The sequence below is a fragment of the Raphanus sativus genome, chromosome 9 (assembly GCF_000801105.2).
Source record: "Raphanus sativus cultivar WK10039 chromosome 9, ASM80110v3, whole genome shotgun sequence".
Taxonomy (NCBI): Eukaryota; Viridiplantae; Streptophyta; class Magnoliopsida; order Brassicales; family Brassicaceae; genus Raphanus; species Raphanus sativus.
Window position 1 is genome coordinate 33,929,498 of NC_079519.1, and position 19,412 is coordinate 33,948,909.

Genomic DNA, 19,412 nt, shown 5'->3' on the forward strand with positions numbered 1-19,412 from the left:
TGGCTGTATCTAGAAAACCTGATTTGCAGTAAGCTGACATTATACTATTGAAAAGAAACTACAGAGGGGCCGCCAACTTCCTTCCACTCGGAATCACTGAGGAAAGAAACTGCGTCTTCTAGCTTTTGTTGTCTGCACAGTCCATGTACAACTGTTAAGTACGTGTGGTCGTTCTTAGACTCGATGTCCTTGTACCCGTCCCACATCTTATCTGTTTCTCTGAAGTTTACAGGATTGAGTTGTATGCTTGTGTAGACACACTCAAGTTCAGATCCTTCATCTTCTCCAGGATATAAAGTGAATCATCAACCATGTTAAATCTCGATGAAAGAAACAACAACATATCCCAAACTACGTTCGTACACTCCCAGTTGCCGAAGCTATTAGAGAGAAGCTCACATAGCAGAACCAGAGCCTAAAAAGAAAAGCAGTAACTCATTAGGTTTCTACATTACATAACTATATTTCCTCTTTTATCTATTCATCTGCACCTATGTAAGACAAAGCTCTAAGATTTAAGTGGAAATTGAACAACTTGCCTTCGTCTTGGAGGAGCTGTTACAGAACCACTTGAAGCTTTTTGAAACGTCTCTGACCAGCTAAGATATGCAAAACCAACAATGAGGAGAACCTTGAGTGGCGAAACCCGTAAACATCTTTCAGCTCTTTGAAAAACCAAACCGAAAAGGTTTATAAGATTTTATTAAATGATTTATACATATTTCTTCTGGTCAACATCACCACTGAGAAGCTTCTTGTAGCCACCACTGAGAAGCTTTTGCTCGTGCTTGAGTGAGAACTGGAGACTAAGGTTTTCTTACCGGATTCGTCGATTTCGTCACCGGAGTCTTCGATTTCGTCACCGGAGTCATCGATTTCATCGCCATAGTCATCGATTTCATCGCCGGAGTCGTCGATTTCGTCACCGGTAGTGTGTGAGAGATGCCGGAACTCACACGGAGAGGAGAAGTTGAATCACGTGAGACGAGAGAAAGAGAAACCATGGTGGGTATTATGGTAATTTGGTCATTAATGAAAAGTGTATTTATAAAAATGTCCTCATATTAGTGGTATAGTTGAATTGTGGTATGAGAGAAAGTGTAAACATAAAATTTCCCCAAAGAAAAGATGGAGTCGATCTGTATCATGATAGCTCAAGAAAAAAGTTGAATAGAGGTGAAAAAGAATGACTTTTTCTTGGGTTCACCTTTAGGTTCACCAACCAATAGGAATTAGTTATTTTAGATTGACTATCTTTTGAAAAAAGAAACAAAATAATTGTCAAATTATATTATATTTTAAAATAAAAAAGTAAAAGAAATAAAAGTAATAGTAATTGTACAAATATATTTTAAAAAAACTATATATAAATCTTAAGGTTTAGAATTTATCTAAAGGTTTAAGATTTAGAATTAAAAAATTTAGTGTTTTATGATTTAGAGTTTGATATTTATGAATTAAAGTTTATGATTTATCTAAGGATTTAGGGGTTATCCAAGAGTTTAGAGGTTAGGATTAGGGTTTAGGGTATAGTTTTTTGCTGGCGGATTTAAAATTATTTTTCAAAAATTCGTTTTTTGTTAATTACTATTTTTATTTATTTTACATTTATTTTAAAAACATAATGCAAATATAAAGTGTCACTATTCAAATAACTCACCCATCCGCCAATCTATAACTTCATATTTGAAGTTTTTTATTCTCCAAAAGAAAATTTAAAAACTTCAAATTTGAAGTTTTTATTAGTGAAACTTCAAATATAAAGTGTCACTATTCAAAACTTCAGATTTGAAGTTTCACACTTTTATTTGAATTTTGGTTCTTACAATTACATCTTACATTTTATAATTCTTAGATATTTTATTGTTTATCATTTTAATCTTTAAAAAATCATATCTTATAATATTTATCATATTTGTTTTCATAAATTTTAGTTTTACAAATAAAACTAAATATAGAACATCTTTAAATTTTAGTTTAAAAACATTTTTAGACTTCAAATATGAAGTTTAAAAACATCTTTAAACTTCAAATATGAAATTTTGTTAGTTTCAAAATATAATGTCTTTTTCTTGTAGTTTAATATTTAGTTATGTATTTATATTTATAATTTATATATTTACTGTAATATTTTATTAATTAATATTAATGTGATGTTTCTATATGTGCTAGTTATTTATAAGTTTTATGGATTTATATTAATTATAATAAATATATGAACCTTAGTGTAAAATACAAATAATTTTGAAATTAGATTTGAAGTTTTTCTTTTGGAAAAGAACACATTAAAACTTCAAATTTAAAGTTTTACAAATTCTAAAATAGAGTTTTTTTGGAGATACTCTTAAAAGTAAAAAAAAGTGTCAGTTTCGGGTCTCATAAGCTACAGGAATCAACTCTTGTTCCAAACTCAAGGAGATTATGGATTTCGATCCAGAAAATTTTGAACTAAAAAAAAAATTGGATACATATCTATTATTTAGGAAATTGTGTATTATCATATATTTTCTTATTTGGTTAAGTACAATATCATGTTTCGTGAAGATCAAGGCCAGGGCTTAGTATTTACGCCTTGTACTATACGAATGTTTGAAAGGTGAAGAAGACAATAATGATCAATGGTCATTGGAAATGCTTAATGCTCTCCAAGCAAAGCCTAAGGTGGGGTGCATCAAGGGGAGTGTGAAGAAACCTGAAGAAGGAAGCTCAGATTTGGAAGATTGCTTTGACAGGAAATTCAATGCTTGTTGGTTGGATACGAGATTTATACTCCAAAATCAATTGAAGTTTTAAACGGAAAGTTTTTTACAATTCAAATTTGAAGTTCTTTACTTTTAAATCCTTTCAATTATATAGGTCTTAAAATTTAACTTTTATGTCTGTTCCAGTTTGAATTTTGATCTACATCTAGTACTAAAACTGATCAAATAAAACAAGCATATAGAGGTCTGTAAAATTTCTCAGTCTTGAATCTATCTTATTAAATCAGAAACATTACAACTTCTTCTATGTAGATTTTAAAGGTGGACCTCATATATTTAAATTAAATGTCTCATTCCTTATACATAATACGTACCATAGTCTAACTTTGCATTGATGTATTTCCTTAAATACAATTCCTTTTCCATATTCCATATATAGTTTCAAATTTATTACATGTCGATTTAAATAAGATAGATACTAAGAATACTAAATATTAATCTTACTAGAATTACCCTATACAATTCATTTTAAATTGATCAGTATACTTCATTGGCCATATTGATTTTATTAGTACGAATAACATTAGGTAGATAAATCATAGACATATACATAAAGATTTGACTATTTTTTAACTACCTTGGGCCTAATCTACTTTCTAAAACAAATAACACATAGCTTTATATATTGTATAGAATATAGTAATATTGTATAGTATTATACTTATACAATAATACTAAAAACAAACCAAACTGAAATATAATATATATCGAAAATGCTTTGAACCATTACAGACAAAATATATTAGACCTCAGTGATAAAATTCAATTTCAAATTATGTAATAGTTATTTTAAAAAATTAAACTTCGTAATGTACAAAAACATAAGTTTTATATCAAATTTTGTGTTACAATAAAAAGACATAACTCGCGCTTGCAAAATATTATTTTTACATACGAAAGACAGTTTTGGTATTGTTCTTTAAACAGAAAATTGAATTATACAAACTCGATACTACATAAAACTAAACAATACAGAATACATTTTAAAAATAAAACCCGTGCGAGTGCGCATGGCCTTTGCGAAAATCGTAGATATTTTTATATAATATATAAATATATTATGTTACACATATTTTCATATAAATAATACCCCAATGTAAGTTTTGTATGATAAATATTGAAAATACAAAATATAGCACTATATATTCAAAATAATATATAAAAAATCTACTTTAAATTATCATAAATTTTAAAAATCAAATTTAGTAATTAAACACATTGCTTATTTAAACACATTAGTACACATTGTTATTTATCAAAATTTTATATTAATACATTTGCAATCATGTATAATATTTAGTACAAATAAAGATAAAAAAGTTTGATTCCCGCTCGGTCGAGCGGGTCATGATCTAGTTAACTCTTTAAAACTAATGGAAATGTTTAGCCAAAAATAATTGGATATATTTGTATGCTTTCAAACAGTTTTGTAGTGGGGTTGGAGATGATCTAAACGTCATCTAATTTGTGTTATTCTCTTACTTTATTTTCTATATTTGTACTATTTTGCTAGTTTCTTACACACTTTATTGAGTTACTATTTCCAAATTAAAATTTATTCATCAATTAATTTTGTAAAAAAATAGCCTTTTAATTTAGTATTATTAAATAATAAGTAATTAATAAATTAAAATAATTACTTCTTTTAGATATGTTTTATATTAAATAAATTTGCCCCACTCAAAAAAGTTTCTAAATCCACCACTAGTTTTAGTTGGATGAAAGTTCAAGCAAGCAGCTGTTTAAGAGATCAAACGAACAAAGCTAAGGTGTAAAAGAAACTCTCTGTTATACACTTCTTCTCTGACAGTAAAAATGAATTCTTTTACGAAATTTTTTCACCAGTCCCATCTCTGTAAATCAAAGGTTCTGAAACTCTTATATCACTGGAAGAAACAATCACATTTCCTGAAACTGTTGTGTGTTGTTCTCTGTAAGATGCCCAAGTAACCATATAAAGCCCTGAAATGATAAGTACTCCACCCACAACGCTGCACATGAGAAACAAAGAAAGACAATCCATTTTAAAAGATAATGTATAAGAAGAAGAGAGCAAGAGGTTGTGTGTAAAGAATAAAGATAGATCAAAGATGCAATCAAGAAACCTTCCAAGATAGATTGGACTGCCTAGGAAAATTGCCGATAAAAAAGCAGATGTTGCAGGCTGAAGAGGGTTGTAAAGAGAAACCAAAGCAGCTCCAAGAATTTTATTAGACCATGTCAAGAGTCCATAGTTCAGAGCTGATGAAAACACTCCCTGAGAATCAAGAACCACAAATACTCAGAAATGAAGAAAGCTTTAGTCTTTTGTGTCAAACACACCCAAATTAAACATGTTACTGCAAACTTTTTTACCGCAAATATAACGGCAAGAATCTCAGACTGTGTCAAGCTCCACTCTTTAGGCTCTCTAACAAACACAAACGCTGTTGTGATCATTATTGATGCACCGAAGAAGTATGAATAGGCCGTAACAGAAAGGTAGGCAGGATACTTCTTTAAAACTGGTGCTTGAACAGCGATAAAAGCAGCCATACACATGCAGTTTCCTATCAAGCATATAACTCCAATATGCCATAGATCAAGCCCAAGACCAAGAAAACTAGAGACAAGCCAACCATGAAGCTCAGGTTGACTTCTATCAGTGACTACAATTTCTGTTGTAAAATCTGCATCTTTATCTCCAAACAAGGATGGACCACGGAACAGAGCCATCACTATGGCACCGGAAACACAAACTAGAGTACCTATAACTTTCGTTAGGCCCTCGATTTTAAACAAGTTCACTTTCTCTGTACTGCACACAAAAGAAGGATACATACAACTCAAGATTAAATACATATATCGTAATTGTTTAATATAACTATACTTACCGCATCATCACAGCTAAGAGAAAGGTGAAGACTGGGATGGATGGTTGTATAGCAGCCGCATAAGTTGGATTTGTGTATGATAAACCCATAAGAAATAGTAACTGGTTCCCAAATATCCTTTTAAGATTGAGACTAAGTGGTATTAGAATCTTCATAAGACATGATCTCACAAGATTATGAGAACCTGGTTAATCCAAAATGATATGGTTACATACCCTGCTAAACCTAGGAAGAAGAGTGAAAAGAGGATGCTTCTACTCATAGGAGGTCTGATCCCTCTACAAGAACATCAAGAAACAGAACATTACATGTTATCCATGATCACTAAATAAATCAAGAAATTGCAGAAGATGTAATCATCAAATAGCTTTGATCCAATCATCAAATGAATCAAGAAACAGTATCCAAGCACCTGCACAACAATTGGTAACTGATCTTGTACTCATTAAAATCTAACAAATCAAGAAGCAGAACATTATCAGAATAAAACAACGATCATCTAATCTAGATACATTTTCATTAAATTCTAAAACCTTGAATTGTTTGAATCATTAAAACGTAAAAGATGTTAATAATATAAAAAGGTGGGAAACCTTTCGCGGAAAAAAGCGAGAGGAGCGAGGATGGAGAGGGCAAGAAGGTCGCGGAAGACACAGAAGACGAGCTGATTGATACCAACGTTAAGAGCTACTTTTGTAATCACATGGTAAGCTCCGTTAATTAGCTGAACGAGGGTCATTGCAGAGTGCGCCATTCGAGCTTGCCTCTCCGTCGCATCGCCACCGTTTGTGATCGCCGGAGCTTCCATCTTTCTTACCTTTCTCTCTCTCTCTGTCTCCGATCAGAGGAAGAGAACCAGAATCTAAATTCTAATCCTTTTTGAGAGATTTTTTGCTCTGTTTTGAAGTCAGAATTATCTTCTTTGTAATTTCGTAGTCGTTGGGTTGTTATTATAGAACAGTGCTTTTTAAGGTAAGAAAAAAAAAAGATACTGAAAGACAATTACAGAAAAAAATGTTTAGCCATTTTTAGCATAGATTATATTATTCTTTTGACAGTGCAGATTTATTTTCTTTCTTATTAATACATCAAATCATCACATTAATTTATTGTGTTTATATTTCCTGCCCTTTTTGAAGTGTGCTTCTGATATCTTTCCTCAACATTTTTAAAAATGTTTGCAATATATCTTTAGGCAAATTCCAAGATATAGAGCATCCCTGATAGATATAGTATTAATAGTTTTAGGATAATTTAATAATTAAATTTAAATTAAAAACAATTGAACCAATCATAAAAGAGTTTTAATCTATTATCTAATGACCTCTCTTTTTAACCAAACCGTTGCTCAACAATTTCTATCTTTATGCTTTTTTGGGTCAAAATTGATCTGTTATGATTATATATTTAAACGAATAAGAATATAGTTGCATGTAAATCCTGAAAATTAAGTTGTTTATCCAAACGAAAAATTGTTCTGTTTCCAGAAAATAAAAATACAGCGACCATGATTCTAATATAACGTGTTAGTTCTAGTATTATTGCATAACAATTATTACTAAAAATCTGCATTAACAATGCATGTTGTGGTCGACAGAAAAAAAATATATTAAAAATGAAATTGGTAGCTCCTATGTCGTTTGGCATTACTATATCTAGAAAAGTCATTTTATTAAAAAAAACGTTGGTTGCTAAAACAATTCTAATAAACTAAAAAGGCCATTATAGCATATAATGAAAATCGGATCTATCTATCTATCTATACTATTATTTATTAAGTGATTTTGCTTACTTATCATATTCTCCATGATTTTAGCTAATTTTGTTTATTTGTCATATTTTTATTAAGTTTAAGCTAAATTATCATTGATGTATTATTTATTTTGAGTTGAGTCACTAAATTATTAATTTAAAATAATAACATTGATGAATATTCTATATAAATAAAAACGAATTTTATTTTATTAATATTAAATTTATATGTTATATTAGCTTTTCTTATTTGTCATAGTTTTATTAGGTTTTAAACTTTTAGATAGGTTATTAATTTATTATTAGTTTCTAACTATTCACTAATTTATTTTAATGATATAAAGTTTATATGCTATATGCTATATTAAATAATTGATTACAAAATAATATTTTAGAATTATCAAAAAAAGATAATTCTTCTGTATATATTTTTTTTGTGCCTATCTGAAAACAATATTTTTATTGTTAAAGTTAAAAAAAAATTAAGATATAAAACAATTTATTATTAAATATTAGTCAACCAAAAAATATAAATATATTTTCTAAACTATCTCTAAGATATGAGTGTTTTAAAAAAACTTAACACAATAATAATTATATATTTTGATTAAAAGTATTTGACATATATAAATATTTTGATGTTTGCTTTAACTATTAAAAAACATAAATAATAATTTATTATCCTGATTTTAGATTAATAATACATAAACTAATACTCCTGCATGTGCGGGCATGTGCGAGTAAATATTTATAAGAAATTTATGCCCGCATGTGCGGGAAAAACGCCTAGTTATTCATTATAACGACGTTAGAATAGGATAGCTTTTTAGACTATATATATGGGCCATTTTATCAAGGTTTTGAAGGCCCGCTAATAAAAACTTTTCGGCCCAAAATCGTCACCAATCTCACGCCACCGGTTCACAATCGCCCAACCCTCTCGTTTCTCTCTATCGCCCAAATAAAATCCACCGCACGTCGCCGGAGCTCCGATCTTCACTACCCAGAAAATGTCTCTCTCTGATGATGAAGACGAGTGCTTCGCTCGGTTCCTCGAATCAGAAGTCTCCTCGGTATTTCGTTTTCTTCGTTATCTCGTTTTTTTCCTCTAAAAGTTTCAATCTTTTTGGACTGAAACCTATCGATCTGTAATTTGATTATAGATTTTATGCTTTTTTCCCCGTATAATTCATGATTTGGGTTCGTGTGTATCTTAATCTATTACAGCAAATTCGGGTTTTGTCTGATCTAATTCAAATTCAGACACAGCTGGTTCTCGGTTTGTGAGACCTCATTGTTCATGTTTTCCTGTGAAAGGTTGAATTTTTTAATTGATGCATGTTTTTTTGTTCCTGATTGTGTAGGTAGAGGATGAAGAAAAAACGAAAGAACCTGAACCGAAACGACAACGTATTGAGAAAGACAAAACAAAGGTTGTAGTAGACAAGGAAGGTGCAAAGAGAATAGAGAGTGGAGTTCTCACCAAAGTTCCTACAGAGGTGTTTCGTCATATCTTCAAGTTCTTATCATCCGAGGTTAAATTATTGTTCACAATTTAATTGTCTGGAATAGTATATTTTTTTTGAGGATTGCATTTAAAATATTAAATTTGTTTGAAATGTGATTATTACAGGATCTTCTATCATGCTCTTTAGTATGTAAATTTCTCAATTTTGCTGCCTCTGATGAATCTTTATGGCGTCGCTTGTAAGTCTATTCTCGTACTACTTTGGTCTTGTGGATAATCTAATCCAGTTTTCAAAATCAATACTTTGTACTAAAAAAAACAAAATTTTGATTGGTTCTATCTGCAGGTATTGTATCCGGTGGGGACTAATGCCTTCAACTAGAATGTTACGTGAATATGCTTGGAAGAAGCTTTATATCGATGTGAGTAGTTTTTGTATAATTTTTTGCTTGTACTGCGAGTTGCTATTAGGAGTGATGTATTAGTTTAGTTCCTTTTTAAGCGAATTCTTTTCTGTTTTGATGAATCTTAGCGTGACGAGAAAGACATGATTGAACTTGTCAGAAGCTGTCCAACGGATTTTAAAGTGTATTACGTTCAAATGCAAGCAGCAAAGCGAAGCCAAGCACCTCTTCCCTCCGAGGTGGTAGCATCTTTTGCTTCTCATACTTCTTTTTGTTTGATGCATTCTCACAACGTTTCTTTGTTTAGATGGTGGATGACCAGGTAGTTCTTGACAAAACAGTACTTGACAAAGTATGTCTGTGGAAGAAAAGCAAGGGACTTACGGATAAAGCTGTGATTGGCCATGTTTGTTTGGGAACAAAATGTGGTTACCATCAGATCGACGATGTGTTCATATGCGAAGAGACTGGAAACGTTCATGGTATGATTTTAATGAAACGCAGTAAATATATGTTGATTGTCTCTGTCTAAACTTTTTACCTTTTTTGTTTGATGGGTCTTGTAAAACAGTATGCGATGAGAACTGCAAGGAAGTGATATTTTGTCCAGACAGTGGGTGTATGGTGTGTACTATCTCAGGGCTTTGTTCTGACAGTTTGGTTCTGGAAACTGATTCAGACACAGATCAGGAAGAAGCTGAAGTATTAACAGAAAATGGCCGTTTTGGTAATTATCTCTCTCTCTCTCTCTCTCTCTCTCTCTCTCTCTCTCTGTCTGCTCCTCCTTCTCCGATCTTCTTATCTTTTAACATATGACTGTCTCTTCTTTTGACTGCAGATAGAGCTTTTGAATTTGGATACAACTGCAAGAGTGAGCAGGAATTAGAACGTACCTTTGGGTTCTGCTGATCCAACCAAAAGCTTCAGCCTTTAGTGTAGTAGCGCATGTAATGGAGAAGTGCAATGAATCAAAAGTAGTACATCTTGTTTTGAGTAGTCTTTTATGCTTTGTAAGTTGTGCAGAGCTTTGTCTGTAACTTTACTCGATTGTCCTTGAAATGTGTTTTACATGTTGGTAATTAGTAAGTCTCCATAACAATATAGTTTCATGAGTTCTATCTATTGAACTGTTGAGGGGAATCAGTATCATATTTTGTGTTGGCTAATCTCACGTTTAGTTTGTTATAAAATAATCCAAAAAGTAATAATAATTTCGTGTAGATTCTTCCATCTTTTTGGTATTGTTCCACCATCCACCTAACGCATGCATGTTTGGTAGAATCACGGGTCCAGTACGCGTTCCCGCAACGCCAAATATTACGTAACAGACATAGTCTCTATCTTTATCTCATTTAACCCCTATACTTTATTATACTTCATAAGCGCCCCCACGAGTTAGTATGGAAAGTTCGAATTGTAAGAAGCACACTATGCAATTAACCATTGTTTCACTAAAGATTTCAATAATACTTGTTGAATAAGCCCTTTCTACCATCGTTACATGTCTGATGTGTCGTTGCTGCTGGTGTTGAAAATCTGGACTCCATTATCATTTATAAGGAATAATTGTTCAGTTAGTAAGAAAACCCAAAGTATGAGGACCAAAAGATTAAAATATATCTTTTTCGGAAACCGTGCCGCTTAAGGAAATAAATGTATGTGTTAAGCATAACCACCAATAGTTATCCCCAAAAGATCTTCTGTTTTGTGTTTTTTCTGTTTTGCAAATCAGTTTCGACATTATTGTCTCGCGATTCGTCTCGGGTAAGAAAGCTCTCATCTTTTTCCCTTCAGATTGGTTATATCACTTTTTCACGTTTGTTCCTGTGATCAAACGGAGCTTCGCTTATGTTCTGATCTGTATACTTCCAACTTCGCATTATCTCTTGATTCATTCGTATAAATTGAAAAAAACGCGTTTATTTGTTGATCTCTGACCTAATACATGAAGCTTCTGTCTGTGTCTGATCCTCTCATGAAAAGCTTCAAGTTAATATTCGGTTTTGTCCGAATGTAAACCTAATCGAATTGTTTTATTATTGTCTTTTTTTTTTTCTTGTTAGGTTTTGTTTTGTTGATTGAGAGAAAACATGGGAGGTGACGAAGATAAAGACAAAGGTTTTTTTGGGTATCCACCCGCTGGATACCCGTCGGGCCATGGGGCTTATCCACCAGCTGGATACCCACCACATCAAGCTTACCCTCCTCCTCCACCACCACATGGTGCCTACCCACCTGCACCTGGTTATCCTCCGGGTGCTTACCCACCTCCACCTGGTGCCTACCCTCCTGCTCCTGGCTACGGTGGTTATCCTCCTGCGCCTGGTCATTCTGGTTATCCTCCTGCTGGCTATCCTGCTCATCACTCAGGTACTACTCTCTCTCCTTCTTGCTAAAAGTCTATAACTGTTGGGAAAATGATTTTAGCTATCAATGTGGTTAATAAAGATCATATATGTGGTACATATCATGTCATTATTCTACATATAAGTTGAAACAGCGAATGTTTATACATATAGTTTTTGTGAACTATATTATTATCTCTGGTGCTAAATTTTCACTTTAGCAAGAAGTTGCAAACAGAGAAGATTGGCCGATAGTACATTGTTTTTGAATGTTTTATAGAAGCTAACAGGAATCTATATTTTATAGTCATGTGACTGTTATTGGTATGCAAGAGTTAATATTCTAATTGCAAAAAAAAAACACATCCATGATTGACGTCAGTGTCGAACCTTTGAAACTGTTCTCACGTTGAAACCATCTCATTTGAGTTTTGAGCATCATAAAGACAAGTTATGTGGTTTGTTTTGCCTCTTTTTTTTTTCTTCATGTAATTTGCCTTAACTTGTTTCAGGACACGCAGCTGGAATAGGGGGTATGATTGCAGGTGCTGCAGCTGCCTATGGAGCTCACCACATAGCTCATAGCTCTCACGGCCCTTACGGACACGCTGCATATGGTCACGGATTTGGCCATGGTCATGGTCCTGGCTATGGTTATGGTTATGGTCATGGTAAGTTCAAGCACGGGAAGTTCAAGCATCATGGAGGCAAACATGGGAGGCATGGGATGTTTGGAGGAGGTAAGTTCAAGAAGTGGAAGTGATCTAAAACCTCCTTTTGATCTACCTCTCGTCCGACGAAATGTTTCAAATAAACCCCAAAAGGTTAACTTTCGTCGGGAGACTTTAATAATGAGTATGATATTACATGGTGTACTATGAAGCTATCTATGGTTATATGATGATAAACTCTGTTTTAATATAATTGACATTGCTTAAGCTGTTCTAGAAGGCATGGATATGATCATATGATCAAGGTGTTCTATATAGTAGTAGTTTCTGAATTCGTTTGATCTTGATAACTAGATGATTTTGGGTGATTTTAGAGAAAATATTTTGGTACAATTGATTGAATACACCCTTAAAGGTGAGTTTAAAACGGGTTTGAACAATTAAGGTTGGTTCATCGCGACATCTCTAATTACAATTAGCAAGAAATAACGTGTCATATAGAAGAATATCTCACATTGTCAATAAAAATATCGTAATGTTCAAGAAAGCAAAATTAAATTATACTTTTAGTTAAGAAATCTGTTGAAAAACACCTAACAAAATCTTAGTATAAATTTTAAATATTGTTTTAAATTAATGCATGATTAATTCATAATTAACAATATAGTGTTAAATAAATATTTATTAAAAAAAATGTTTTTATAATTTTTTAATTATACTCAATATTATATTAAACGTATATATATATATATTTTTTTTTTATAAAATTAAAATTTATCAAACAGATGTGTGGATTAAAATCTAGTTTATTTTAAAATATTATTCTAAAAATGAAATACGTGGAATTTATTTTTATAAAATTTCATTGTAAATAGAAAATATTTTTTTGGAATTCCGTAGAATAATGTATTCCAAACTAATATATTCCATAAATTAGCATTACAGTTGTAGCCGAAGTAAAATAGATTGAGAATAAACAAGTTAGTTAGCAAAAATAAGAAAAGTTTGGTAGTTATATGACTCATTGGTTCTTTGATTTAAGGATGTATTTCACCGGGAAACATTAGGTTCCAACGATAATATAATTAACTTTTGAAAGTAATAAAACATTGGTTGAAGATCTACAAAGCCATTTGTGTATCAAAGTGTTAAGGTTAATACCAAATCGGATATACAGCAGTGTCAGGAATTTAGGCTAATTTTAATAATTAGTCATCGATCAAGTAACCATTATTCATATCCGAGAGTATTAGGGAAAACCACTCAACTATAAACCATTTATGACGGTATTATTATTTTGTTTATTTTCAGAGTATATTATTCAAATAGTTTATATGTGAATAGATATTCTCTGGACTGTTGTCAAACAGTAATTGTGCTACTTACTTTCTGGTCCTTTATCTTATTCTTATCTGAAGTATGCGTCCAATGCAATTGTTTATCAAATATAAAGTCGACAACGACCAGACATTAACTAAAAATAGCATATGAGGATATATTTAAATAAATATGCCTTTTCCTCAAATAAATTAAAAATAATAATCTGGTGTGCAACTGGCGTCTTAAGAGCCACGATTACTAAGGAAGTCCCTGGTTTCGATCAAAACCGCTTTGACCAGCCCACTGTTATGTTCTTTTTATTTATATTGCCACATAGTTACGTTTACTTAGAGCATCTCAAAGAATTCTGTCTATTTTTTACTCTAAAATAAAATTATTTTATAACAGAGATGAAGTTTACTCCAATTGTACTCTATTTCATACTAGAAAAAAAGTGATGAACAAAAAAACAATTTACTCTATATTTAAAGTAGACCTATTTTCACTCTATTATAGAATAAGAAATAGAGTACCATTAAAGTATTTTTTACTCTAAACTTTATTTTAAGGTGAAAAATAGAGTGAAATTGGAGATGTCCTAATTAATGATGATTATAGTAACAATCAAGGACATATTCAAAGGTACACAAAAATTCACGGCATATTTCATTTTAAAATAGAGTAATTTTATTATAGAATTGGATTTGTTGGTTCATTATATAAGAGAGTTACTCAATAATAGAATAAATTATACAGTAACTCTTTAGAGTGATCCATTAGAACAAATTCAACTCTACAAGAATATCTCGAGTGGTATATTATTTTCTCTTCAATAATTTACAAAAAAATAGAGTAACTTTTGTTCTAACGGTAGACTATATAATAGAGTTTCTCCGTTATAGAGTGAGATATAGAGGAATGTAATTTTTCCACTTCAAATATAGAGTTAAAAATGACATTCTTCTATATCTTAATCTATAATAGAGTAACTCTATTATAGAATGTACTTTTGGAGCAAAAGTTATTTTATAAAAGAGTTATTTTATTTATGTAAATTATAGAAGAAAAATAGTGTGTTATTGGAGATGTTCTAATAGAGTTACTCTATTTTAGAGTGAAATATAGAATAAGTTTTATGTACTATTGGAGATGGTCTAATATTATACTTTCTATTTCGTAAAAATGTCTCTTTGACGTTTTTAACAAAAATATTTTTAAAATATTTAAGTTTTATTAGTCTTCTTTTTGTTATCAATTTAAATAGATTTATACTGACTATGTAAACCATGCAGATAGTTATATATGTGAACAACTTAATTTTTGTTAGTTATATCTATTCAATCAATAATATTTTTAAAAGATGTATTAAATTTTTAAATTGTATAGAAATAGAGGGAATATTTATTTATTTCTGTTCGTTTCTTTTATTTTTGGTCATCGCATCGCAGTCCCTGTTGATTGTTGTGTTAATATTACTTGACAAGCTATTGTTCTAAATATTGTATTTATAATATTTTGTTATAATTACTTAAGTGGAACTTCATGATATCACTCTTATTTGACTTTTTATTTATTTATCGTGAAATTAGATTCTTGAACCGCCTTTTGAAAGAACATGTATATTTTTGTCTTAACATTTTAAAAAAAAAATAATTTTTATATTTATATTTTTCTTTGTAATTATATTTATGTTTTCTTTATAATTATATTTATATATAATTAAAAATGACTGCATGATATATTTAGATAATCATTTAGATAAATTTATAAAATAAATTGAACATAATATTTTATCAACTGATCATGATCTAATTTTAATAGTATTAATATTCTCTTTTGAATTTTATACTGTGAAAATATCTTTACATCTTTTCTACTAATTATTACGTAATTCTCACATAACAAATTATATTTATTAAATTTTTCTTCGCTTCGTAACTTTTTGAATATAAACATCATCATCATCATAATTTTGCATTGAAGTTTTTGTTATATACATGTTTAGTTAAATTTTTACAGTTTTCATAATTATAAGAATATTTTTATTATATTTTTAGCAAATTAATTTTGAATTGTAAATTATGTTTGTTAAGAGTGTAATTATTTATTTATTATTTTTCAATTATAAACTCAATTATTTTTATAAGTTAAAGGATTGACTAAAATCATATTTATACTGAATATGTTAGTTTTGATATTTTTGATGAAATTTTTTTAAAAAAAATTCTTAGTTTATACAAGGTTTTCAGAAACAAAAATAAAATTTTGAAGTTTTAGAATTGGAGATAATTTATTTCTCTTTTTTTCGACAATTTATTTCTCTCTAGTTTATCGTTTTGCTTACTACCGAAGTATCAGTCTGTCATTAGTTTTTCCACGTGCCAAGAAGCAAAAATATTCCCCCTTTTTGGCCAAAAAATAAAACCACTTTTATATTTGTGCGATTCATGCTATGCTAATTTTCTTTGCATCTTTAGAACATCCCCATTGAGGGATCACTCAATGGGTTCACACACATTCCCGAATAAAAAAAATATTATTATAATCATCGGTTCCGCCAAACTTATGAACATGCCCTTTCACGGCAGTAAACCGGTTCATGCACTATAACGCGGATCTTAGGATACATGGCAGTCCGCGATTGATCCGACTAATTAATTTTTTTTTATAAAAGAAAAATCAAACAAAAAAATATATATTAAAATAATGCAAAAAGAGAAGATTCACAAAGACTCATTGATGGGGATGGTCTTATAGTTTATCAGAGCATCATCATAGTTCAGTCTCTTATACGTATAAGAGTGTGACTGGTTAGCAATTAGAGTAAAATGGTGGAAACATATGGTGAAAATAAGGGTGATAATGACCAGGTGGTTGTGGCCAGGTGGTAAGGAGGCGGGCATAGGACACTAACATGTTTTAAGTTTGATCCACCTGATGTGTGAAACTAAGTCATAATTATCCTGGTCACCTAACATTGATATGAGTCCATGCTTTAGAGTCTATTTGATTATCCAGAAAAAAAGTCTATTTGTAGACTACACCTCCCCTTGAGAGATTAGTGTGGGCTTCTCTATAAGTTTGGGATATCTCCACGTTGTTCAAAAAAAATAAGAGAGATAAAAAGTAATAAAATTGGAGGAAACTTTTTCATCTAATAAATAGTTGAGGTGGGATTTATGTTATTTTTACTGTTTTTTTAACTTTTTAGAGTAAATGAGATGGAATCATATTCCACTTGGTTGGATGAAAACAGAGTAAATTGGTTGAAATAATTTTCACCCACTTTTGTTTAACTCTACCATACAGTCATATCCTAAGTGTGTCTCCCAAATTATTAAATTTATTATTTGATTGAATTTTCTTTTAAAACAAAAGAAAATTGTAGCGATAAGAAAATAACAGATAGTTTTATAGTATCTTGCCAATAGTGAACACTGCTCTCAACGGAGAACATGTTCTTTTATTCATCGCTTTTTCATTTACTATTATTTTTTAATTAATATTTATCGGGATATGTAGAGCTGTTCTCAAAATATGACCATTGAGCATGCTCTTAGATTTCCTTTTTTTTTTTCCTCTAAAGATTATTTATTAAAAAAGTTCAAGGCCCGAGATACAACCAGAACCCATATTAGATATTACAGGAACCCACAAACCCAACAGGCAACTAAAGAAAGCAAAACAAGATGGGCCTAACTTGCCCCACCGAAGCCCACTAAACTGAAACGGTTGACGCGTCAGGACGAGACGAGCACGTGTCGAAACCTCGACTATGAGGAGACACGCGGCGCCATAACATCGTTGTGACCGTCACCGTTCTGATCCACACCGGCAGCCGTAAACCGACACCTTCGATTCACCGGAGCCTACCGGAATCCATTCCTCACACCGAACGCGCCTGAGCTTGAATTACGGAGAGCCTTCATCGAATCTTAATTCGAGATCTCATCCCAAAGCCTCCAGACGCCGCTCACAACTTTACCATCCAAATCTTCTCCGCCTTCAGTTCCGTCGATCGTCGAGGAGCTTCATCGTCACTCCGACCGAACTGAAATCAAACAGACGAGAAGACACATCCAAACCGTCTCACGGTTCCACCGAAAACAAAACCCGGAACACACCGAGCCGCCTTCAAACGGAAAGAGAGTAGACGACTCCAAAAACTTAAGCCGACCGTTCACCTGAATCGACAAGGTGCAACGCCAGAATCAAAGGCCGGCCGATCACCGCGAAGAGGGTGCATCACCAGAAGCAAAAGGAACCCTATACAAGATTAGAAATAAAAAACAGAAGAAACAAAGAAAAAACCCGGACCGACGGCGGCTGAAGGAGCCCGCTCTGCCGGCCGGAACCCTAATCACAACGGTGCTTCTTTTTTTTAAGAGAGAAGGCGGAGCAACTTTCTAAAGAGAGAAAAAGGTGGATTGCTCTTAGATTTCCAGAATGAACAATTTCTTTTTGTTTTTTATTCTGTTTTACTGGATAAATTTCTGAGAAAAAACAGTTCACAAGTTAAATTTAAAAATATCACAGTTTTCCTTTATAGTAATATAAAATAAACATTTTTTAAACAACTTATAAAATAAATCATTTACTTTTCAATAAATATATATATTAATCAAACATTCAAGTTATCTAGGAGTTGATTAATTTACCAAGCCCAGCGCATAGGGGATGTGGGTTTCAAACTATAGTTGATATACTTTAGTTTTAATTAGGGGTGGCAAGAACTAGATATCCGGATTTTTTTGAGATATTTGTGATCCGATCTATTTCATTTGAATAATCAGTTATTCGATCTATTTAATTAATCCGTAACCATCCAAATATTCGGTACTTTGGATATCTAAATTTTTTACATTTGACCAGATTTCTGATTTGATTCTTAAAAATAGATATATAAAAGTTAGAAAATAAATAAATGATTCCAAAAATAACATAAAATAATACTATCAATCATGCTCTAGATAGAGCTTTTATAATTAAAATAATAAAATAAAATTATAAAGCAAGAAAGAAAAAAAAAAACATAATTGGTGTTATCCCAAGAGAGCTTTATCCCATATTTTGAGAACTAATTTTAACAAGTATTCTATTTTTATTTGTCCAGTGCATCTATTCTAAGTTTTTGAGTTTTATATTTAATTATAATAATATTATTCTATTTACCTAATATTATATTATTATTTGAAATAAGTTATTTAGGTAATTAAATTTTGAACTTTTTAAAAGTTGTGTCAATTAAAAAGAGACATATGTGTTTAGAAACTCTTCGAAATAGTAGATGCAGAAGTGATCCTGAGCATAACAAAGTGAAACATTAGTTTAAAGCTCCCATTTTTTTTAAAAAAAATTACATTGAAAAAGACTCCTAAATTTATAAAAAAATGAAAAAATTTCATTATTAAATTGTTTACGGCTTTCAATATATCAGAGACACCCCTGAGTGGATGTGTTCTTGTAAGAGAACATATTCAAGTGTTCTTTTGAATAAATTTTAAATTTATTCATCCGATAAATCTTTTTACAATGAATGCCTTTGGAGTATAAAAAAAAATTAGAATACAGCTAAAATCATTACAAAACTAATCTAACTCAAATGAGATGTAAAGAGGATAACTTAATCATCAAGCTCCAAACCACACTCCCATCGTCGTGCGGTATTGCTTGCCCCGAGTGCCTTGAATTGCAGTAATTTTGTTTTGGATTTCTTTATCCAGAATGCTAAGCAATCGAGACAAGGCATGGGTGGCTCTTTCATTCTCCTGATATTTCTCTCATGCCATATGGCATAAACTGCTACTTGAAAAGCGT

The 19,412-nt window shown here is 31.2% G+C and overlaps 3 protein-coding genes across 3 annotated transcripts; 2 read left to right on the forward strand and 1 right to left on the reverse strand.

Moving 5' to 3' along the window:
* Window positions 1-4,447: 4,447 nt before the first annotated feature.
* On the reverse strand, window positions 4,448-6,597 carry LOC108828672 (WAT1-related protein At5g45370). Its single transcript, XM_018602421.2, has 6 exons — window positions 6,229-6,597; window positions 5,851-5,913; window positions 5,636-5,752; window positions 5,118-5,559; window positions 4,868-5,019; window positions 4,448-4,753 (listed from the first exon to the last, which is right to left on the reverse strand). Exons 1-6 carry the CDS (start codon window positions 6,441-6,443, stop codon window positions 4,588-4,590), a joined length of 1,155 nt encoding a protein of 384 aa, XP_018457923.1. The 5' UTR covers window positions 6,444-6,597; the 3' UTR covers window positions 4,448-4,587.
* Window positions 6,598-8,253: 1,656 nt separating this feature from the next.
* Window positions 8,254-12,607, forward strand: LOC108828674 (F-box protein SKIP31). Its single transcript, XM_018602427.2, has 10 exons — window positions 8,254-8,460; window positions 8,752-8,922; window positions 9,021-9,094; window positions 9,202-9,277; window positions 9,388-9,498; window positions 9,567-9,741; window positions 9,831-9,986; window positions 10,098-11,023; window positions 11,323-11,629; window positions 12,117-12,607. The coding sequence occupies exons 1-8, from the start codon at window positions 8,398-8,400 to the stop codon at window positions 10,166-10,168; spliced, it is 897 nt and encodes a 298-aa protein (XP_018457929.1). The 5' UTR covers window positions 8,254-8,397; the 3' UTR covers window positions 10,169-11,023; window positions 11,323-11,629; window positions 12,117-12,607.
* Window positions 11,350-12,367, forward strand: LOC108823961 (glycine-rich protein A3). Its single transcript, XM_056995008.1, has 2 exons — window positions 11,350-11,629; window positions 12,117-12,367. Exons 1-2 carry the CDS (start codon window positions 11,350-11,352, stop codon window positions 12,365-12,367), a joined length of 531 nt encoding a protein of 176 aa, XP_056850988.1.
* Window positions 12,608-19,412: the final 6,805 nt, after the last annotated feature.